Source organism: Sinocyclocheilus rhinocerous, unplaced genomic scaffold (assembly GCF_001515625.1).
Source record: "Sinocyclocheilus rhinocerous isolate Xijiao unplaced genomic scaffold, SAMN03320098_v1.1 scaffold1971, whole genome shotgun sequence".
Classification (NCBI taxonomy): domain Eukaryota; kingdom Metazoa; phylum Chordata; class Actinopteri; order Cypriniformes; family Cyprinidae; genus Sinocyclocheilus; species Sinocyclocheilus rhinocerous.
In genome coordinates, this window is record NW_015632037.1 from 229,042 (window position 1) to 249,802 (window position 20,761).

A 20,761-nucleotide genomic window follows, 5' to 3' on the forward strand; every position below is an offset into this window, starting at 1 on the left:
GAGTCATTTTTTCGTAAACATGGACCAAACTGTAGGAATCTCCAGAAACTCCGTCACTCTCTCTCTCCGCTCAACATCATGATCCATCCACATCAGATCATCTCATGCTCATCCCCTTTAAAAACTCCACAATCACACACACTCACATGCCAATCACGGGTTTCTGCTGTCATAAACGCTCACTGACTGACTGTGTATATGAAATACAGAGCAGTGTGTCAGTGAACAGAAGAGACAAATGCATCAGTAACAACATCAGGAATCGAACTGCACTGACTAATCAGCCAATCATCAGCAGCTCTTCATTCAGGCCACCTGCTATGATTTATGGAAAGGGAAACAAGCAAGAAGAATCGGTTCCCTTCATGATGCCTGTATTCTCTCGACTGAAGTCATAAAGCTGCAGTGCTGAGAGCGGCTCTACATCGACTCAATGACAGCATGCATGTGAATGACACAAGAACACGTCACATGATGATACACACAACACACGGCAGTGACCCCTGCTCCAGATCTCACTCCAGTGGCATTTACATGATACTAATAATCCACTGTAATTTAAAAACAAAAATGCCATGGACATTTTTATATCGAGTATAGATTTTTCATATGCCTAGTTCTAAAAATGCTTCATAAGATAAAACTTGTCAGTAAAACATGTATAATTTTTAAATCCTGCAAATTACGAGCACATTTATTTTCCTGATAATTAATCCATTAAATACTGTTGTGGACAGTAGAGACCCTGAAAGTTAAAAAGGTTATGAATCACTGAATTATGGGGAAATTAAATCAATTATGTTGGTAGTTTAGCAATTTTGACATTCCTAAAAGTCACTGACATTCTTTATGATGTTTTTATGTTCTGTGTCAGAATGTGCTGATGTTTATTTGTGTTGAAGTGTTTGGTTGTTAAACTGCTTCCAGCCAAAATATGAGTCAATAATCCATAATAACACTTTGTCCAGTGAAAAGACAAAAAGTCCATCCCCTGTTGTCTCTCACATCAAAATCCACCCACATATTTGTTTACAACTGTTTTGGCTTGTAAACAGCGCTTGATCTGTGCATATTTCTCTCCTGATTTAGATCAGACTACTTTTTGGACTACTCGTATTTTAGTGAAAAACGTCTCAATGATGGATTTGTTGCTTACAAACACGCAGCTTTTGGCTTCACAAGACATTAATTGATGGACTGAAACTGTGTGGATTACTTGTGGATTATTGTGATGTTTTTATCAGCTGTTTGGACTCTCATTCTGACGGCACCCATTCACTGCAGAAGATCCATTTTTGGGTGAACTATTCCTTTAATATGTCATGTGTTTAAGCAGGACTGAAACACACACCGGACCAATCAGAGGCCATTGCTCCGCTTTATAATAGTGTATGAGAGGAGAAGAAGCCAGTTAACATTCAGGATCTTCACTGCAGTCGTCATCATCACTCACTGTCTCTTTTCATCTGCTGAACTTTGAGTGTGTTTCTGCTGTTTGAGGAAGTAGCGCGAGTCACTGGTTTCCTGTGCAGAAAAAATGACTGTTCACTCCAGCAAACAGTGATGAGGTGCTTCCTTGTTCATGATGATGACGCTTTAACACTGCTCTCGACTCATTCATTCCTTCCATTCAGGTGCACTGAGGCATAAACAGGAAGTGACAGTGGTCATGCCCAGAAAAACCAGGAAGTCCTGTGAAACATTACCAGCAGACGACAGATTCTCCTTGCCGGTTCGAAACATCTCAGCGAGTGACGACAGCGCGTCAGATTGTTACGCATTATTACCGGTGCAATAATCCTGTGTGTGTGTGTAAATAATGATGCAGACGATTCTGCTTAATGAGTGATTATGGGTGAACACACGTCATCAACTGTCACTCAAATCACCACCACTCAGTCATTATATCACAGTAACAGTATACATCACAATATAATAATAAATTTCAGAGTTTGGGACTGAAAACCTTATTTTCTGACAGGTGTGGCTCTCAAACCGCCCCGTTCTCACAGTGGCTCTTATACAGTATTCGCTCACAGATCTTTTAATATGAAACACAGTGTAATAAAGGCGAGAGATTTTCTCCATCAATCATCAGGATGAGAGAGATTTATGATTTTGCTGAAACAATCATTTCAGAGTGGATCCTGAGGAGAAGAAGGGAAAATGTGAAAACTGTAGATGAGAGGATATTTGGGAACGGCACAGATGCGAGAGAGCAACGAAAAGGAACAGAGACAAACCGGCAAAGAGGAGTTTCTTTGTCACACAGCGGTGCGTTCAGCGCTCAACACGCCGTTCACAACCCGACCGCTCTTACATTCTCAAACACGGTGCGTATATAACCATTAAATTATTCACTGCACCTATAAAACAAAACCCTAACCCAAAACACACACATGCCACGGTCAGCTTCTTCAGCACACGCAAACACATACTTGCTGTTTAAAACAACATCATCCCTGTATCATCAGGACAGCAACTCCAGCCATGAGCGTCCAGATCTCTAATCATGCTCAGGAGTACAGTTTATATATACAGTGCACAGCATAAATGAGTACACCCCCTCTAAAACTTAACAAATTCAGCAATTACTCTTTACTTAGAAGACATGTTAGGGTTCTTTGGAGATGTAATGTTCCAACAAGCCTGCTTGATCAATTACCAAAGAAGAATGCCAAAATTATTCAGCAAAATAAGATTTTCTTATCAAACTGATAAAATGTTGTGTTGCAAAAATGAGTACACCCTCCTGAAAGTTACTAAATAAAAAATTTTAAAAAGTGTATAGGTTTAAGGCTATTTTTGATCAACAGGTAAGTATATTGAACCAAAACTTTTAAAGACAAGTAATTTCCTGACAATTAAAAGTGTTATATAGCCCACTGAATCATACTCAGACTTAATGCTGGCAGCAGTGGAACCACTTGGGAGAGAACTGCCAGGTGACTTATTTCTTAGCATAAAAGAGGACAATGGTACAAGAGGAATACCAAATTATTGTTTTAAGTGTGAAAATATAGCAGAAGTAGCACCAACATTCAAAAACAATGGACTTGTGATAAGGCTCCTGAAATAATCAGGTCTTCACTTTAAGTTTTCATTTATTGATGAGTGAATTTTTGCTAGAAAAAGAGCAGGACAAATAACATGCAAATGTCTCAGAGCCGGCAAAAGCTACGAAAAGAGTGACACTTTATCTCACAGAGAATGACGCAGCCTGCAGAAGTGACATGCATGGTTGTTGTCACCACTAGAATTACCTACTGTAGCCAAAGCACAATAAACTCATTTAACCTCTTCCAGGGCCCATATTTACAAAATAGAGAAGAAGGGTCAGAGCAGTATACTTTAAGTTCTGGAGGACATACTAAGTACTAGAATATTATACATTTTCTGAATTAAATCTAGGGTGTACTCATTTCTGCAATGCTTCATTGTAAACAAAATTGGCTAATTTACTTATCTTAGAGAAAATATTGGCATATATTTTGTTGTTTTTATTGAGTATATGTTTAATATGTTTCAATTTTGCCATCTTTCCATGAATTATATTAATTATATTAGTGATCATTAAGAAAATACATCTTTTATATTTATTCAGAGGGGGTGTTCTCATTTATGCTGTGCACTGTATATATATATATATATATATATATATATCAGCTGTACTTGCTAATAATATAACATTAATTAAATAAAAGGTCATTGAAGAGCAACATTTACATGACTGTTCACACTTTAAAAACGCACTTTGTAATACTGTCAAACTAAAAGTTGACTTTACAGTACACATAATAGTTCAAATAAATTTAAATGACTGTTTTAATAATCTTTTAAAGAAATACACTTATTTTGGTGTGTCGACTAGCATACTACGTAAAGCACATGTAAAGAAGTACTTGATTATAATTTTAACTGTAGTGTGTTATTCAATATTACATTTAAAGTTAATATATTCGAAATGTACTAAATTGCAGTTTCATCATTAAAAATATATTGAAATGCATGACAGGTTTCGATAGAAATGACATGACAATAGAAATTAAATGACATTGATAGCATCCCTGTTTTCTCCAGAGCTGCTAGATTAATTGAGCTCATTCCATAATTGATGAACTTGAACTGAAAATGAACTCACTTCAACTGAGAAATGGACTATTGTCATCTATTTAGAGGTGCTTTACAGCATAAATGAATTCTGTTTGCATCATTGAATCACTGTTTTCCTGTTTAACACTGTAAAGCTGCTATGCTGACACAATCTGCATTGTATAAAGTGCTATATAAATGACGGTAAAAAAAGAAAATAAATTTAAAGTATATTTTAGTTTACCATAAATGCCATTAGTACATTCAGCAGTACTTTAACCATATTTCAAAGACAATAAAAGTACTTCTGAAATTATTTGTGGTTGCTGTTTAGCATCAGTTAGTCAGTCTTACCCTCCAGCTCACGGTGGATGATGTCAGTCAGGTTTGGTTCTTCACCCCACCAGAAGATCCAGAGCTCTTTGGCATCCGGTTTGATCTTGCGCCTCCACACACACAGCAGGTTCGCACGAACGCACTGCATGAAGCTGCGCAGAACCGGATCGTCCTGCGCTGGAGCGGAAATCCCCGGCCCGTACGCCAGACCGCCTGCGCTGTAGCAGCGCCATTTAATGCCAGTCAGCTCTGCCTGCACAGGAGAACAATTCACACATCAAACGATGAACAATCCCCTACACGCTGAGACACCTGAATGTAGTCATGTCATGAATACAACAGTTTATCTAATTAAACAATCAACCCAGAGTCATGTGATTATCATATAACCCTTTGTTCACAACACACGGATCTGTACATGCCATTTACACTCTAAAAAATGCTGGGTTAAATACAACCCAGTGCTGGCATATCACTGTAATGAACAGCGTTTGATAAGTAAATGATACATGATAAAGAGCAGCTCTATATACAGTATATCTGATGATAACGCTGCATTCTAATTCTCCTGTTTATATGGCCACTATCTCTGGAGATTAATAGTCACAGTATCTTGATTTTGGGTCACTGCAAACACCACTGTCTGAAACAGCACATGTGCACAGACATTTACTGAGGAACACCAGTGAAATAGTCTTGATAATGAATGCTGCATTACAATCTGTCCATTCATTAACACATCACTGTCAATGTAATAAATCAATATAAAAAAATCAGAGACTATAACACCAGGAAAAAAAATATTCTCCCTTTCTTACACTGTCAGCTAGTTTATTAAACAATTGCTGATCATTGTTTTTCTTTATGATGCGTGTATTATGCATATTATGTGGTATGAATAAGGTGAAAGTGTGTGATATTCCACCTGTGGGAACCAACGACACATTTTAATGAGAATGGATAACAAAGATTCAATTAAACAGGTACATTGTTGTAGACAAATCAAATGTTAACTCTATCAGCTGTGTAGTTCTGTTCATTTTAACTACATGATCAGCGTGTTGAGTTTGAGAGAGACACAGCGGTGTGAGAAATCCTGTCAATCAGTGTTTGACATCTTCAGCGTGTGGTTTGTGTGATGGATCAGAGAGAAGCATGAGAAACTGCTGCTGCATCACATCAGACCTTGACGAGCTTCAGCTGATCGGACAGGCTGGAAACACACGCATCTGCACACAGAGGAACTGAACTAACAGAATTCTCTCTTAATGAAGAGAAGTAAGTGAGAAGCTTCATGAGCAGCAGAAACGATCAGCCGCATAACTGATTCAGCAGATCTCACAGCTGATATCTGAAGAACATGAACATGAAATTCTCCAGAAAGCAAATGCACACGTGTGCACATTCACCTCTGTTTACTTAGATTCAAATTAAAATATCACTGTCACAACAGAATTTGTCCTGTCCTGCACTTTCTGTCCAATCTTGTTATGCTTTGGCAATTACCCTTTCAAAATAATAGTTTGATCTTCACAGTATTTATGATGGTGACATCTTCAATAATATTTCCTATCACATGCTTCAAACAGAAGTAAGTTAGTTCATCAGTCTTTATCAGTATACAGTGTATCACTGGCCTCATTAAGCATGAGAATACTGACTGTAAGTAATGTGGTGGAGTTTAATGGTATCTGCTGGCTGAGGTCCTTTTTGGCACTCGAAAGTCCTGCAATCTAATCTGTTTGGCTGGTTTCATGCAACTTCTGAGTGTAACTTCCAAAATGCAATACAAGGATTTTATCAGTTCACCTGGAAACAAAGGTGAATTTACAAGGTACTGGGTTGATACAGCAAGAGCTTCTGAGCAGAACTAGTGCCTGAGTAAAGTAGATTTTCACAAGCAGAACTGTTCTGCACTGTTTTCTGAGGTATTTGCACCAGGGTTATTATAGTTAGCTAAATCTAAAAAAAAACAAAAAAAACATCAAAATAACAATTTCTAATTTTTGTTTAGTTTAACTCGATGTACTGAAATAACTAAATCTAAAATAAAAAAAACTATATAGACATTTAAAAAAAACAATAACTTATAAAAATAACAAAAAACAAAATTGCTAAAACTTAATTAAAAATGAAAATAAAATGAAAATGGAAATGGAAAATACAAAATAAAATCGAATTCAATATATTAAAAAATTATAGTATCTCAATAACACTAAATAGCATTGACGTACACAGCAAAAATATATTATTTTGTATTGATATTTTTTATGTATCTTCCAAATATCTATTTATTTATTTCTTTATTTGAGAAGCAACACGTTATAAGACTGTATAAATACACTTAAAGAAAAGATTTTGTATATTTTAACTGACAGATCACAGAGTCCATACGTGTGTGCTGTTTTCCAGTGTTGTTGTACAAATTTTCTGCTGTCATTGATTCATTTGTTGTTCTATTATTGTGGTAATAACTATTTCAGATAACGGTGTCTCTAAGCGGCAGGTAAACATGTGGTTAGTCGCTGTAGATGCTGGTCAGGTCGTCAGAATAAGCTGCGGTGTGATCATCTGCTGTTTAATCAAAGCTCTGGCTAAGCAATACAACCTGGTGACTCTACCAGCGTTTACTCAAATCATACTGATCACAATAAACTGAACAGTTCGGCTGTAACCTCTTCACATGATATGATACGAAGGTTAAACGTTCCTGAGATGCTGCTGCACAAATTGCACTTTTTCCTGAGAACAACCCAGAAATGCTGTTGCATCGACATGCCCTGAGCAAAAAACTAGACAAGTGTCAAAACAAACATCATCTGAAACGAGAAAGACTTCCTGATGGCAACAGCTCTGATCTGCTGGACTCCTGAAACACACACACACACTATCTCTCTCTCATACACACACACGCACACAGTGACCTCAGGCCGTCCTGGGTCACACTTGCAGATCTGCTGTCATCTCCACTCATATCCGTGGTTTGAAGTGTTCACAGGATCAGGAAATAATGCTGATGTCAGTCTATTCTCCTGCAAAAGCGTTACTGCAAGTATTTGCTAATGTACCGTGTGAAGCTCTTAACTCCATGAACATCCACAAACATGCTATAAACATACTATAATGCAGCTGGTTATTCAAGCTGAATGAGTTAGGATGACATTAGTGTTAAGAGCAAGGCTTAAATCTAAATTGTAGTACAAGACGTAAGTCAATGAGTAAGTCATTCACACAGATTCCCACCGGATTACAAACCTACTGCAGAAACATCAATGAAAAAGGCAGAAAGTGCACATAACACTGAGCTTCACCGGTACAGTCATCCAGAGCTTCTTCTGCTATCACGTCTGGAAACACTTCCATAAACTCTACAAGCACTCCAACAGAGAGTCTGAAACTGAGACTGTAGACCATGGTTCTTCAATCTGGACCTCAAGGGTCACCGTCCTGCCGAGTTCAGATCAGACGCACCTGCACGTATGTTTCTAGTAGGGCTGTCAAAATGGCTGAAAAACTAAATTCGAATTTTGTACTTAAATATTATCAAAATTCGAATTTAAAATCCATAATTTCAGTTAGGGTGAAGAAAAGCTTTTGGCTTCTCTTCTGAGGCCACAAGAGGGCGCATCGGGCAAAATATTACGAATGTACGTTTCTTTAAAGCATAAGATCACATAACTATCTGTGAAAAAAAGTGCATAATGTTTAAAATAATGTTTATAAACCAATTATAATTAATTAAGTTGCTTAAACAACTATAAACAAAACAGCATCATGTATGTATGCATAGTTTAATACAAAGGGCGGAAAGCCAATCACACAGAGTATATTTTTCATTTAAAAACATGAGATGCAGTGGGATGGGGAAAACAACCCGCCATTAAACAAAGCTAAACTAAACATGCGGCTCCTTTGTGCGAGATGCGAGTGCAATGGTGATAGATGTCCCTCTAGAAAATGCGCGAAATATGCGTTCTTTGTGAACGGCTTGGTTTCAGTTTTGATGTAAATAAGATCTTCTCTGCATTGATGTTCTCTTTTTCCGCAATATTTTTAATGAACAACGCAGCAGCGCCGCATCTAGTGGCTTCAACTGGATAGGCTAACAAAAACGTAATGAAATGACACTTACATCGTCATCGCATCTCGTGCGCCACTGATAAGGCTGCCTGACGCACACCTAAAATTCGAATGCAACGTTTTTGCATTCGAATGTGGATTTTTATTTTAAATTTGACGAATATTCGAATTTCACTTTTTTTTTTTACAGCCCTATTTTCTAGTGATCCTGATGAGCTTGATCAGGACCGTGGATAAACTCTGCAGGACAGTCCAGATCTGAAGAACCTGCTGTCACATCACACACTAATGATCAGACACAGTCACTGAGACGAGCCCCGATGAAACAAACCAACACATGATCACGTGACAGGTCTCCAGATTTATTTTGTTCAGGGACAGAAACAAAGGAAGCTACTGATGAACATATACGCCAGATATTACAGTGTTTTCTTAGCATTATAAGTACAGTCACCTGGTGGAGTTTGGATTCTTTGCTACTGTCACCTTTGGCATGATTAGTTAGGGTTCAAAAGGCACTAAATATTCAGTGATATTATCAATTTAACAGCACTGACACTATCAGAACAAATCTGAACTGATCTCAATAATGACTCTACTGTCTGCTGTAGAGCTACTTTACAGCTGAAACCGAATTAGTTTCCTAAATAATGACTTTTGCAACATTAACATTGTTATTTTCCTGTTTATTACTGTGAAACTGCTTTAAAATCTGTATTCTATAAAGTGCTATAGAAATAAAGGTGACTTGACATGACTAAGTACATAGCAATGTGAATAAGCCTGAACAGACATCACAGTTTGAAAAAGATACAGGTAAACTGTTATTTACGGAGCCACATGACAAAAAAAAAACAAGATATCATGGCCACGAATCAAGAATTGATTCCCACAATTTAGTCATACAACCTTGTTTTAGTTAAATCTATTTTTCTTCTGTATGTCATATGCGGGGCTCCGTATTTATTCAGTGTTTGTTCTCTGACGGGATCAATGACAAAAGGAGGCCTGTAGGGTCTGTCGACACAAAATATAGTGTCCATGAAACATTAGATGTGTTCTGATCGGCACTGGAGACTCAACAGCATCGACCGAGGCGTTTTTATTGCTCCTCTTAAATTATCACAGTAATAAAAGCATCTCCATGCCTTCCACAAAGGACATCAATAACAGAACTCACAGAGACACCAGCTCCAGTAGGAGAACCGTAGAGCTGATAATGAGCCAACAGTCCGACCCCTTCAATTAACCCACTGGAATTAGATGATCCCAATCACTGTGTCGTTTCTCGTTTTGGACTCGCTCGAGTTTGAGAGGAGCACAGGACGTCACGCAGGCCTCAGGCCTCTAAACAGGGGCTTTCATTCTGCTGCCACCTTTACCAGGCCACACAACAGCAGAAGGTGCCGCTGCACCCGTTCCGTCACAGAAATCAGCCCCGGGTGCGCGGAAAAGAAAAGCGACCTAATTAGAACAGGTGTCGTCCCGCGGGCGGAGTTACGGACGGACCTGCCAATCAGCCAAGAGCCTCGCACCACAGAACGCCGCGTCGAGCGCCGACTTCTCACCTGTCAAGGGCCGTCGCAGAGGGCAAACGTGCCTGATGTAGTTATGAACAATGAACAAAGCTGACTGAAGCCGCTTCGCTGGCAAACAAAGGCCACGAGGCAGATTCGCTTCAAAACAGCAGAGCAACCTAAACCGCTGTCGCTGAATTATTAACAGGCAGATAAATAAACCAACGCCTCCTTTACCAGCTCGTCTCATGTGTGACTTAATTTACTCTGACAGGCACGGAGAGACGGGAGCGGGAAAGAGAGGGAAGTCAAAACAGTTGCTAGGCAACATACAACATCTGTAGGACTTCAGCAACTTATTCCATTTTCAGGATTCTGTCTCCAGGGTTACAGCAGAGCTATGCTGTTGCCAGCCATTCACGGGGCTTTTCTATTGACTGTACATGACAAAGGGGATATAATTCGCACCAGCTCAGGGTTTCACATGCTTCGCAATCATATCTTCACTGGAAAACGTGAACAGAGTCTTGATTTGTCGCCACACAGCTGACACCACGCTTCCGTCAGACAGGATCGTATCGCCAGATCAACCTGGCCTTCAAGGGCAAAGGGTACAAAGATCACCTGCTCAGATCTTCAGCTAGTACTCCTGTTTAACTACACATAACTATCTGTCTGCCTCATTTGGCAGACAGTCTGGCCAGTCACTGTGTAGCTTTGTAATCTTTACATTTTCCAGACACTTTTATCCAAAGTGACTTACACTGCATTCAAGGTATACAGTTCCTGCATTCCTTTGGAATCGAACCCGTGACCTTGCAGTTGATGAAGCCATAGTCTGTTGAGTTGCTGAGTGGAAATCTTTGTCTGAGAAAACAGACCAAACAAAGTCAAGATTCTTAGGTCACAGAAGTGTAATAATCCACACCTGAATGCATATCATTACAGCACTGTTGTGAGGATCACCATACATGTAACGTGTATGCTGCTCATGCAAAATGAGCAGCAGCTGAAGAAAACATTAGGGCTGGGTGATATGGCCAAACATATTATCACAATATTTTTTTTTCCAAGTCATATGATACCGATATTTATCACAATATTCATTTACCATGAATAGGGAAGGAATTTGATTTATTTTCCTCTAAATTCTGTTTTCCATTAGATTTTTTCCTGGATTGTGTGCTTTATGATTCAAAACAAATGTATCATATAATTGTGTCTAATGATATGAATTAATAACTCTTTAACAAATTTGCTGGATAGTGACATAAACAAACTCACAAAGTGCCTCAGTCTAACAGTAGTGATCGTAGAGAACTGAGCGCTGCACCCTGAACAGGTCACAACCTACCACTGCAGATCGCCTTTTATATTCTACCACTTATTTGCTTGCCAAATGGGTGTGGCATTGATTCATAAAGTACAACCTGATTTAAATGCACATCCAACATAAGAACGCAGGGCAACAGCTGCACTTGTGAATTTGCAGTTTCCGTTAACAAGCCTCACACAGTGGCTTCTTCTTCTTTAACGCTTATCTTCATATCAAGTTTTCATCCCTAACTGCTTTGGACACCTAGACACCTATTTACTGAGTTTGGGCCATCCCTCTAGATGAAGTCTCTGCAGTCGGGATGTAATAGACGGCTGCTTTCAGCAGCACTGCTGGAAACATCAATATAACCTTGAGGTGGAACAGACGGCTGTAGGACCATCGCCATCCTTTACATCCAGCATGCGTGGCGGCGGGAGCAGCATGGGCTGCCAGTCGGCTTACATTTCTGCCAATTCTTCTTTGCTATTCCCTGGTGTGTCTCCACACGCAGGAACACCAGAGGCTAAGAATAGCACACAGCTGGCACTGCAGGGCTTACATATTTCACACTCAAACCACCAGCACTCACGAATATCAGCCTGCAGACACAGCACTGACAAAGCTCAATGAAGCTGATCCTCTGCAGCGCTTCAGCCATTAAAACACGCATGAAATCCAGAGCTGCTTCTCATATTAGGAGGTCATTCTCTTAATTAGTGTTGTTAAAATTCAATGGTTCACTAGTACTAGTGATGACAGTGATGTGCTGAATCCTCCATCACTGAGATGGTTGAGTGTGTGTTTATGCTCCAGTCATGAATGATCCTCAGATCACGTGTGTTGTTGAGAAGAGTGTCCTGATACTGCACTGAGTGATCAGACCGTTTTCACCTGCTGGATCAGAAAACGGATAAAAAAAAGCACACTGAAGGAGCAGCGGTGTAGTGCAGGGTATATGCAGGTATATGGCGTATACCCACTTCTTTATTAGTCGGCATTGCGAATGCATCATAACGTATGCATAACTCGTGCAATGCAACGTGACGTGATTTGCAGTCGCGCTTTTCATTATGTCATTATAGCTTTTTATTTAAAAGATGGATCGGTTCCTTGTGCAAGTAAGCCTGCCCCCTACTAAAGATTTTTCTAGTCAACTAGTCGCACGTTTATATTAAATTGATTAATATAATATTTACTAAACCATCCTTTAGGCATAGGCGTGTATAGCCTATTCCGTGCTCAAGCGCGCGCATAAAGCTTGCCACAAAGCACCGGCAAAAGTAATGATTATGAATGTGCCCGTGGAAAAGAAGACATTTTAATTATTTATTAATAAACTAGTGCTTTCTCAGTCAGTGACGGCTGCAAAGATTAAGTTACCGAATGCCGACGCGGATTCGTCATCTCCACAGTAATGGACGTGCCATTAATAGCCTAGAGAGAAATGCGGACTACATAATTAGAGAATAAATATATATATATATATTTTTTTTTTTTTCATAGATTTAATTTTTGTGAGGCAAGTAGACGGTTCATTGTTGTGGCGCGCTCCATTTCACAGAGACTGGCGGAAAGTGCATCCTGTTTATTTTCTCTATTTTACAAAAGTTCATAATTTTGGTGTTATTGTGAGTGTACATAAATAAAAGCAGAAAACGTTTTTTTACGAATGATGTAGCCTATTAGGCTACTCTTATTTGTATGACCAAAAATGACGGAATAGCCTATTTTAAGTTCTTTCCACAGGAAACAAAATGCAAGGGATTGCGCCGGCGCCTCCATGTCATGCAGTAAGCGTGATAATACTCCCACACTTCTCATTAACACTTGATATGCACATCTATTGCGCATATTAATCTAAATTAACGTCAGAGTGAACCGCCATATAGCAGCCCTACTCCTTTCCATATGTGAGAGATCATGTGAGAGATCTTTGTCCTGTCTCCTACACTATAAGACATATCTGAGAAGCAGCTGTGGCGTTGCCCGAAACAGCAACTTGGCACATTGGCCATCAATACACAGAGAGTGAAGGCTCTGATTTGAGACTGTAAATAACAAGTAAATACAGTATATGCCCAGTGCTTTTTGATGTCATATTGCCTTTGACTCACAATCCGAAATAATGCTTGTTCTGTGAATTTTAGGTGGACTGTATAAAAATCTTTGGGAACTGACTGATCTATAGGCTACTTGTTTAATTTCATAAAAAGAAAAATGGTAATTAAATTGTGATGAGCCAAATAATCGTAATAAAATGTCACAAAATCGAGTGGACGATTTAGGCTATTTTATTATTATTATAATAATAACAACAACATCTTTTGGTCATATTTACTATTAATTGCCCAGCTCCCCCGTCAATGATCTAGCACCCCCTCAGCACCTGCGTTCAAAATTCTCTGGCGCCGCCCCTGTCTAAATCAGTGTTTCCCAAACTTTTTGCCACGTGCACCCCTTTCTAGTTTCTAGCACCCCCACCACCTTAGTCCAGTTAAACACCACATTTTTAACTGCAATAATACAAATATTCATCGTATCCAGGGCTTGACATTAACGTTTTTGCTCACCAGCCACTGTGGCTAGTGGTTTTCCAAAATTACCAAAATTTACTGGCCACAATTTTGTTGTTGGGAAATTACGTTTTATATGACTAAAGTTACTGCATACTAAAATTTATTTAGATTGATTTAAATTGATGTCATTTTTTGCCTATTTAAACGGCATTTTCCCCTGACCTTATTAAATGCATGTGTCATCTTTCATATCAAATTCTTACACTTTATTAATAATTTCACTTAATATAATAAGACACTATAGGGATACTACCAATCAAATGAAATCAGCATTAACAAAACCAATCTTTCCACTGCAGAAGAAACAGAAGCAGCTGAAGTGGCATTTAGATGCATTTACACAGACAGTTTAAAGGGGTAATATGATACAATTTCAAGTTTTCCTTTCTCTTTGGAGTGTTACAAGCTCTTGGTGCATAAAGAAGATCTGTAAGTCGTGGAGACGCCGTGTTTCTTTGTGAAAGTGAAACTACTTTGTTTGGTCTTCCACAAGAGGACACAACTAGAAATCAGTCGTTAAGTTGCATTTACAACACTGTTCCAGAACAGTTCAACCCAAATATTCAGATGTGTGCAGTGCATTTTATGGAGGACTGTTTCCTGAACCTGGGAGAGTAGCCTACAATGCCGGCTGTGCACAAAGGTTGTTTCTATAAAGTGGGGCAATTCCGACTTTGCAAGGACAGCCTTGCGCTTCTGACTCACAGCCTGTAAGTACGTTTTCATATTTAAAGAATTTCCCACTGAAGATTCAAACGCGAGGCAGTGTAGAGTAGCGCTTGTTGTTTGTCGTTTCTCCGATCACAAATGCAGACATGGTTTTATGTTTACGTGGCGCGATACGCAACGCAACGCGTAAAAAGACAGTATAAGTCATTATAATCCATAATTATGTCCCCACTGGATGCAACAAATGCCTCGTTTATAATGGGTTTTATTGGTTTTGTCTCGTCGCGCCGGTCCACGGCATCATATGGTAAGGGGCATAACATTTCCGTCACACGCTTGAGGTATTCGGCCAATCACAGCGCACTGGATAGCTGGCCAATCAGCGTACACCTCGCTTTTCAGACCAATGAGCTTTGTAAAAATCTACGCGTTTCAGAAAGGCAGGGCATAGAGGAGAAACAATAATGTACAGTATGTGGAAGCAAATGTGTTTTTTTTACTTTAAAATGCATACACATTGCATTACACCAAATACACAAAATAATGTTCTTTTTAGCAATGTCATATGACCCCTTTAATAAAGCTGAAATGTAGCATGAATGCCACTGCAAAATTACAACAGCATAAATAATGTTATGAGCTTTTTTAATATAGGCCAACAAATATGAAATGTTGGAAAAAATGCAAAGATAAGCCACTTTGAAATATGAAAGTAAACCGCCAGTAGGTGGCAGCAAGTGACTGTCTTAATGAGTGAGTCATTGAGGCCTTCATTCAAACGATTCGTTCAGACGGCTGATTCATTCAAGAACGAAGCAAATGTCTGTCTTTATGAATAGACCACTGAGTCATTGACTCAAATGATTAATTCAAAAACGCGTATCATTCAGTAAGGAAACACTGCTGTGTGTTGCTCAGAGATGCGCGACTGTTCTGTGATTTTTGTTTGGAATTATTTTCGTTAAGCAAATCGAGCAAAAACAGTCAACACTGACCATATTGCACTAAAATGTAATATTAACTACTCATTTGAACTGTTGTATAAAATCAATGTCAAATTTGCAGCCGTGGTTTTCAGGGAAAACTGAGCTCTAGTCGTGTCATGTTGCTTAACTAGGATGTATGTTATAAATATAAAAACTACATTTTTACCGCAGTATGTCTCTTCTGTGTGCGGTTATGTTTATTTGTTTCGATTTCTCCACGAGATTCTCTCACACAGACAGGCTGCGCGAGCATCAACGATTGTTACTGTCAATATATTATATAGACTATTATATATCGCCGTTTACACCAAATGTAATAAAATCAGAATCACTATTCTCACCGAAATCTCGGTGCAGATTAGGGGTTGCACAGACTAATCGACTAGTCGACTTCAATGCTCTGATTTGTTCATTAATGACGTCATCAGCGACTAGTCGACTTCGACTCGACTTTCATCACATAAAAGTTGACTTAAAAAAATCAGAAGTCGTTCAACCCCTAGTGCAGATTAGTTGTCCGGTCGGACAAGTAAAATTATCTTTCACTTGCCCCCTTCAAAAAAACCCACTTGTCCCAGACAAGAATTAATGTGGAGCTCTGTTACTGTATTTAAAATTCAACCTGCCAAAGTGGAAGTGACCGTGTTACCCGCCACTGCTGAAATCCACCCGCATTTGGCGAGTTGGCGGGTGTTAATGTCAAGCCCTGACTGTATAGGCCAATTAGAAAACATCAAAATTTCAGTTACAAATAAAAAAGAATATTACTTTCCCCTGATATAGCACAGGTACATCTCAGAGACGTCTATTTGATGTGCATGTTTACATCTGTAAGATATATTTTTAGAGTGTTTGCTCATCTGCAATACATCTATAGGACGTTTCCTGTTAGACATCAAATAGATGTTTAGAAGATGTCTTTAAGATGTTTATGATTTAGAATGTATGTAAAATGACATCTTAAAGACGTCTATCAGATGTTTGTACACAGCAGATGCTTTGCAGATGAAGCTATCTTTAACAGACATCTTGCAGACGTACCAGTGTTATCTGGGACAACTCTTTTTTAGTGAGATGGATGGGCCTCCATGTTTGCACACAGACCATCAAAATCATTCTCTCGCGCACCCCTGGTGGTCAGTCTGTGCCCCCTAGTTTGGGAACCACTGGTCTAAATCATGACAGCACAAGTAGCTAATCCATTCGCATGTAAATAAATGCAAATATTCCCTAAAAACACCCAGTGAAGACAGTGATGTGGTCAGGACTGAGGCGCCATTGGGCTTGGGTACTGTCAATCTGACAATGCCAAACGCCATTGGATCAGAGCACTATCAATCACTGCCTGATTTGCCGCCTGTCATTTTGCCAAGATGAAAGTGAAGTGACGTGACATGTGGCCAAGTGTGGTGACCCATACTCAGAATTTGTGCTCTGCATTTAACCCATCCAAGTGCACACACACAGTAGTGAACACACACCCAGAGCAGTGGGCAGCCATATTGCTGCGGCGCCCGGGGAGCAGTTGGGGGTTCGGTGCCTTGCTCAAGGGTCTCAACTCAGTCGTGGTATTGAGGGTGGAAGAGAGCGCTGGTTATTCACTCCCCCACCGACAATTCCTGCCAGACCTGAGACTCGAACCCGCAACCTTCATGTTACAAGTCCGACTCTCTAACCATTAGGCCACGACTGCCTGTCAATATGGCCTTTTGAAGCCTTTCGAACTTGCATTGCTACATCAGTGCTGTTAGCCAGCAGCTCAGCTAACGATAGCCAAGCACCCGCGCCCGTGCCCTCTCTGTCCCCCACCCCAGTCAAGAGAGGATGCCAACAGAGACTGAGATGCTGTCTCTTTGGCTGAAGACGTCAACCAAGCTGAGCACTTTTTAATAACAGGACCTTGTAAATTATGTTAATAACATATGTCAGGGCTCGAAATGGCCATTTGCCCGTCACTGTATCTCATGGGAGAAAGAGCTGCACAATTCTGGATAAACAGAGTGTTTTCACAACACGTCATCAATCCGGAAGTCGGCCATATTGGTGGCACTGAACGTAAACAATGCCACTGAACCGAACAGAACTCACAAATTTCGCTGATTATTGCTGCTGAAAATGGTCCATTATCATCGTGTTTTGGGCTGTACTAATCGGTCGGACCAGGTAAAACATATGGAGTATAGACTGCCAAAAGTTAGAACAAATCAAGAAGAAGAGTCCAAAATTCATGACATTTGCCAAGTATTGTAACCCATACTCGGAATTTGTGCTCTGCATTTAACCCATCCAAGTGCACACACACAGCAGTAAGTAGTGAACACACACACGGAGCAGTGGGCAGCCATTTGCTTCAACGCCCGGAGCAAAGAGAGCACTGTACATTCACTTCCACACCTACAACTCCTGCCGGCACTGACAAGTGCGACTCTCTAACCATTAGGCCACAATTGCCTATTTAGATAATGGTGCTATATTTATTATTATTGTATTCTAGGAGCCAAAGGAGCCAAGCCAGCTTGTACAGATCTTAACCACCTATTATATTTAGTTTGTCAAAATATCTCACCCTTTCCTGCTTACTAAGTCCTTCTCTATGATTTAGCAGTTTCCACACTATTTTTCCATGGTTTAGACATCAAAAATTAGTAGAACAACGTCCACATTAACCGTGCAATCCATGCTGGTGTTTACATCCGAGAATCTCCAATATGGCCGTGCATCTGGGTAACTGACCAAACCGTGACGTTGGTGCAAACGCTCTATTGAGAATCACAATTTTTTGTTTCAAATATAGATCACGATTCTCCCACGATTCTGAACAGACAACTAAACTAAATAGCATGTAATTTACTTAGAGTTCTGACAAATTGTAAATTGTTGCAGTCTATTTATTTATTTTTTAGTTCGAATTATTTAAAAATATATATATTTTTAATGAATGATTCAATGACTCACTCATAAAGACTTCACTTGTTTCATTACTGGATGATTCAGTGTTTTTATTTTTTGAATTAGTGTTTTTAAATCATTCAGTGACCACTTCTGTGTGGAAGGGGGAATTTTCATTAAAAGAGAAAGATGAAGCTGAACACTTAAAAAAAACGTTTTTTGTTTTTTTTACTACTAAATAGCATGTAATTTACTTAGAGTTCTGACAAATTGTAAATTGCTGCAGTCTATTTATTTATTTTTTAGTTCGAATTATTTAAAAAAATATATATTTTTAATGAATGATTCAATGACTCACTCATAAAGACTTCACTTGTTTCATTACTGGATGATTCAGTGTTTTTATTTTTTTAATTAGTGTTTTTAAATCATTCAGTGACCACTTCTGTGTGGAAGGGGGAATTTTCATTAAAAGAGAAAGATGAAGCTGAACACTTAAAAAAAACGTTTTTTGTTTTTTTTACTATTAATACTATTTTTTTATTATTATTATTTTTACTATAATTATTCTACTATTATTATTATTATTTCTTATTTATTTTTTTATGTGTGTCTGGCCCAAGAAAATGCATCCCACAACACAAAAAGAGTTTGCTTTCAATATGCATCTCAATTAATTGAATGCTTCCATTGACAGCTACCTGTAGGTTCCAGTTAGATTATAATGAGGCTGTTTGAAATTCTTGTGTCAATGAAATAAATTCAGTAATATTCAGGTTATGGTAATTTGGTTTCCATTGTTACATCTATACATACATACATACATTTATTTATTTATTTTAAGACACCAATAATGACTGGCCAGACCTGTGGACAGCCAAACAAAAAGAAGATTTTAAATCCAAGAACCCCTCGTTAGAATACAAAATCAAAAGTTTAGGTAGATTGTTAGTTTTGGCAGCTTCTAAAACAGGGGACAAGGAGAAATATACAGTGTGTGTGTTTGTGTGCTTGTATGTATGTGGGAGAAATGACACTACACTCATACAAATATGAATACAGTAGTTACATTTTTTGTTTATGCTTCAAAGGTTGTCTGGTCTGTAGCACTGTGAAGTCCATTGGGATCATCAAGGAGCATCATGGTGTATCTCTCTCGAAAGAGAATGGGTGAACTTTGAAATTCAAGCGTATAGCCAGGTAAATAGAGACACAAGTTTGTCAGCCTTGAGAAAGGTGAGGAAACATGCTTTGTCTAAGGCACACACACACCCTATCTGTGAAGATGGCAGAACAACAGAAAGAAGAGGTCATTGAGAATGTGGTGGAGGCTGACTGAGTCCTTCATGAAGGAAACCGAAGCTGTGTTTCAAACAGCCATTTGGCCAAAAAGAACAGACCCTTTTCTGACCATGAGAGCCTCATTGAGCTGCAGGAATTGAATGGTATAAAGATGGGCTCAATGCTTCATTCACGTTACAGTGCAACACAAATAATCAAACATGTTGCCAATGAAATGCAGAGCAAAATCATCAGTAGCATAATAGCATCAGAGTAAGTTAGCCGTCCTAACTGAAGAGGCCTCTTCCTTAAGGTCACAAAGCTATCATGATAGTTTCAGTTAAAGCATCAGTTCAAGATGGAGAAAGCCCTGAATTAATATTCCTTGAGCTTGTTGAACTGGAAAATCAGAGAGCAGATCTGCCCTACAAAGGCAAAAGACCTTAACCCGCTAGAGTGTGAAACTGAGAAAAATGACTTTAAAGTTTTTTACTTGCCCAGCCAAATTAAAGGTGCAGTAGGAGATCTTGGAAAATGTTAACTTTAGCCTGATAGCACTGAAAGCGAACGTCCCACCCTCCCTGCAATCGCCGTCCAAAGCCACACCCCCTGAACGCATACACTCAAAGACCAGAATACCAGAGACAACATTGCTACAATAGGCTACATCAGCGGTTCCCAATTCCAGTTGTACTTCGAAGTGAAGTAAACTTATACGTATTTCCCCTGCTCAAGGAGTAGGGAGCAATGAACACTGTGTAGGGATCATATCGATCAGAACACAGTTCATGCACATAGCTCTTTTCTAAGGAGCTGGTTATCTGAATCGGGTGTGTTAACTAAGCGAGCGTTTTGATTGGATGAACATTTCTTGGTCCTACGCCTTCCACAGAATATATAAATACAGATAAATACATTTAGACCACTTAACTAACTGATTGTTATCGGGATGTGAAGAGACTTTCAACCAGCATAACAAAAAATGTTTCTGAAGACAATCACCTATTGCACCTTTAA

General features: G+C 39.1%; 1 protein-coding gene across 4 annotated transcripts in view; it reads right to left on the reverse strand.

Annotated features, from left to right (window-relative positions):
* LOC107742159 (mediator complex subunit 13L) overlaps positions 1–20,761 on the reverse strand; it is a 59,935-nt gene that overhangs the window by 30,051 nt on the left and 9,123 nt on the right. For all 4 annotated transcript variants that reach the window (XM_016555058.1, XM_016555056.1, XM_016555057.1 and 1 more), the window contains exon 2: positions 4,447–4,681. In XM_016555058.1, coding sequence (XP_016410544.1) covers positions 4,447–4,681 — 235 coding nt within the window. The remainder of the gene's footprint in view (positions 1–4,446; positions 4,682–20,761) is intronic.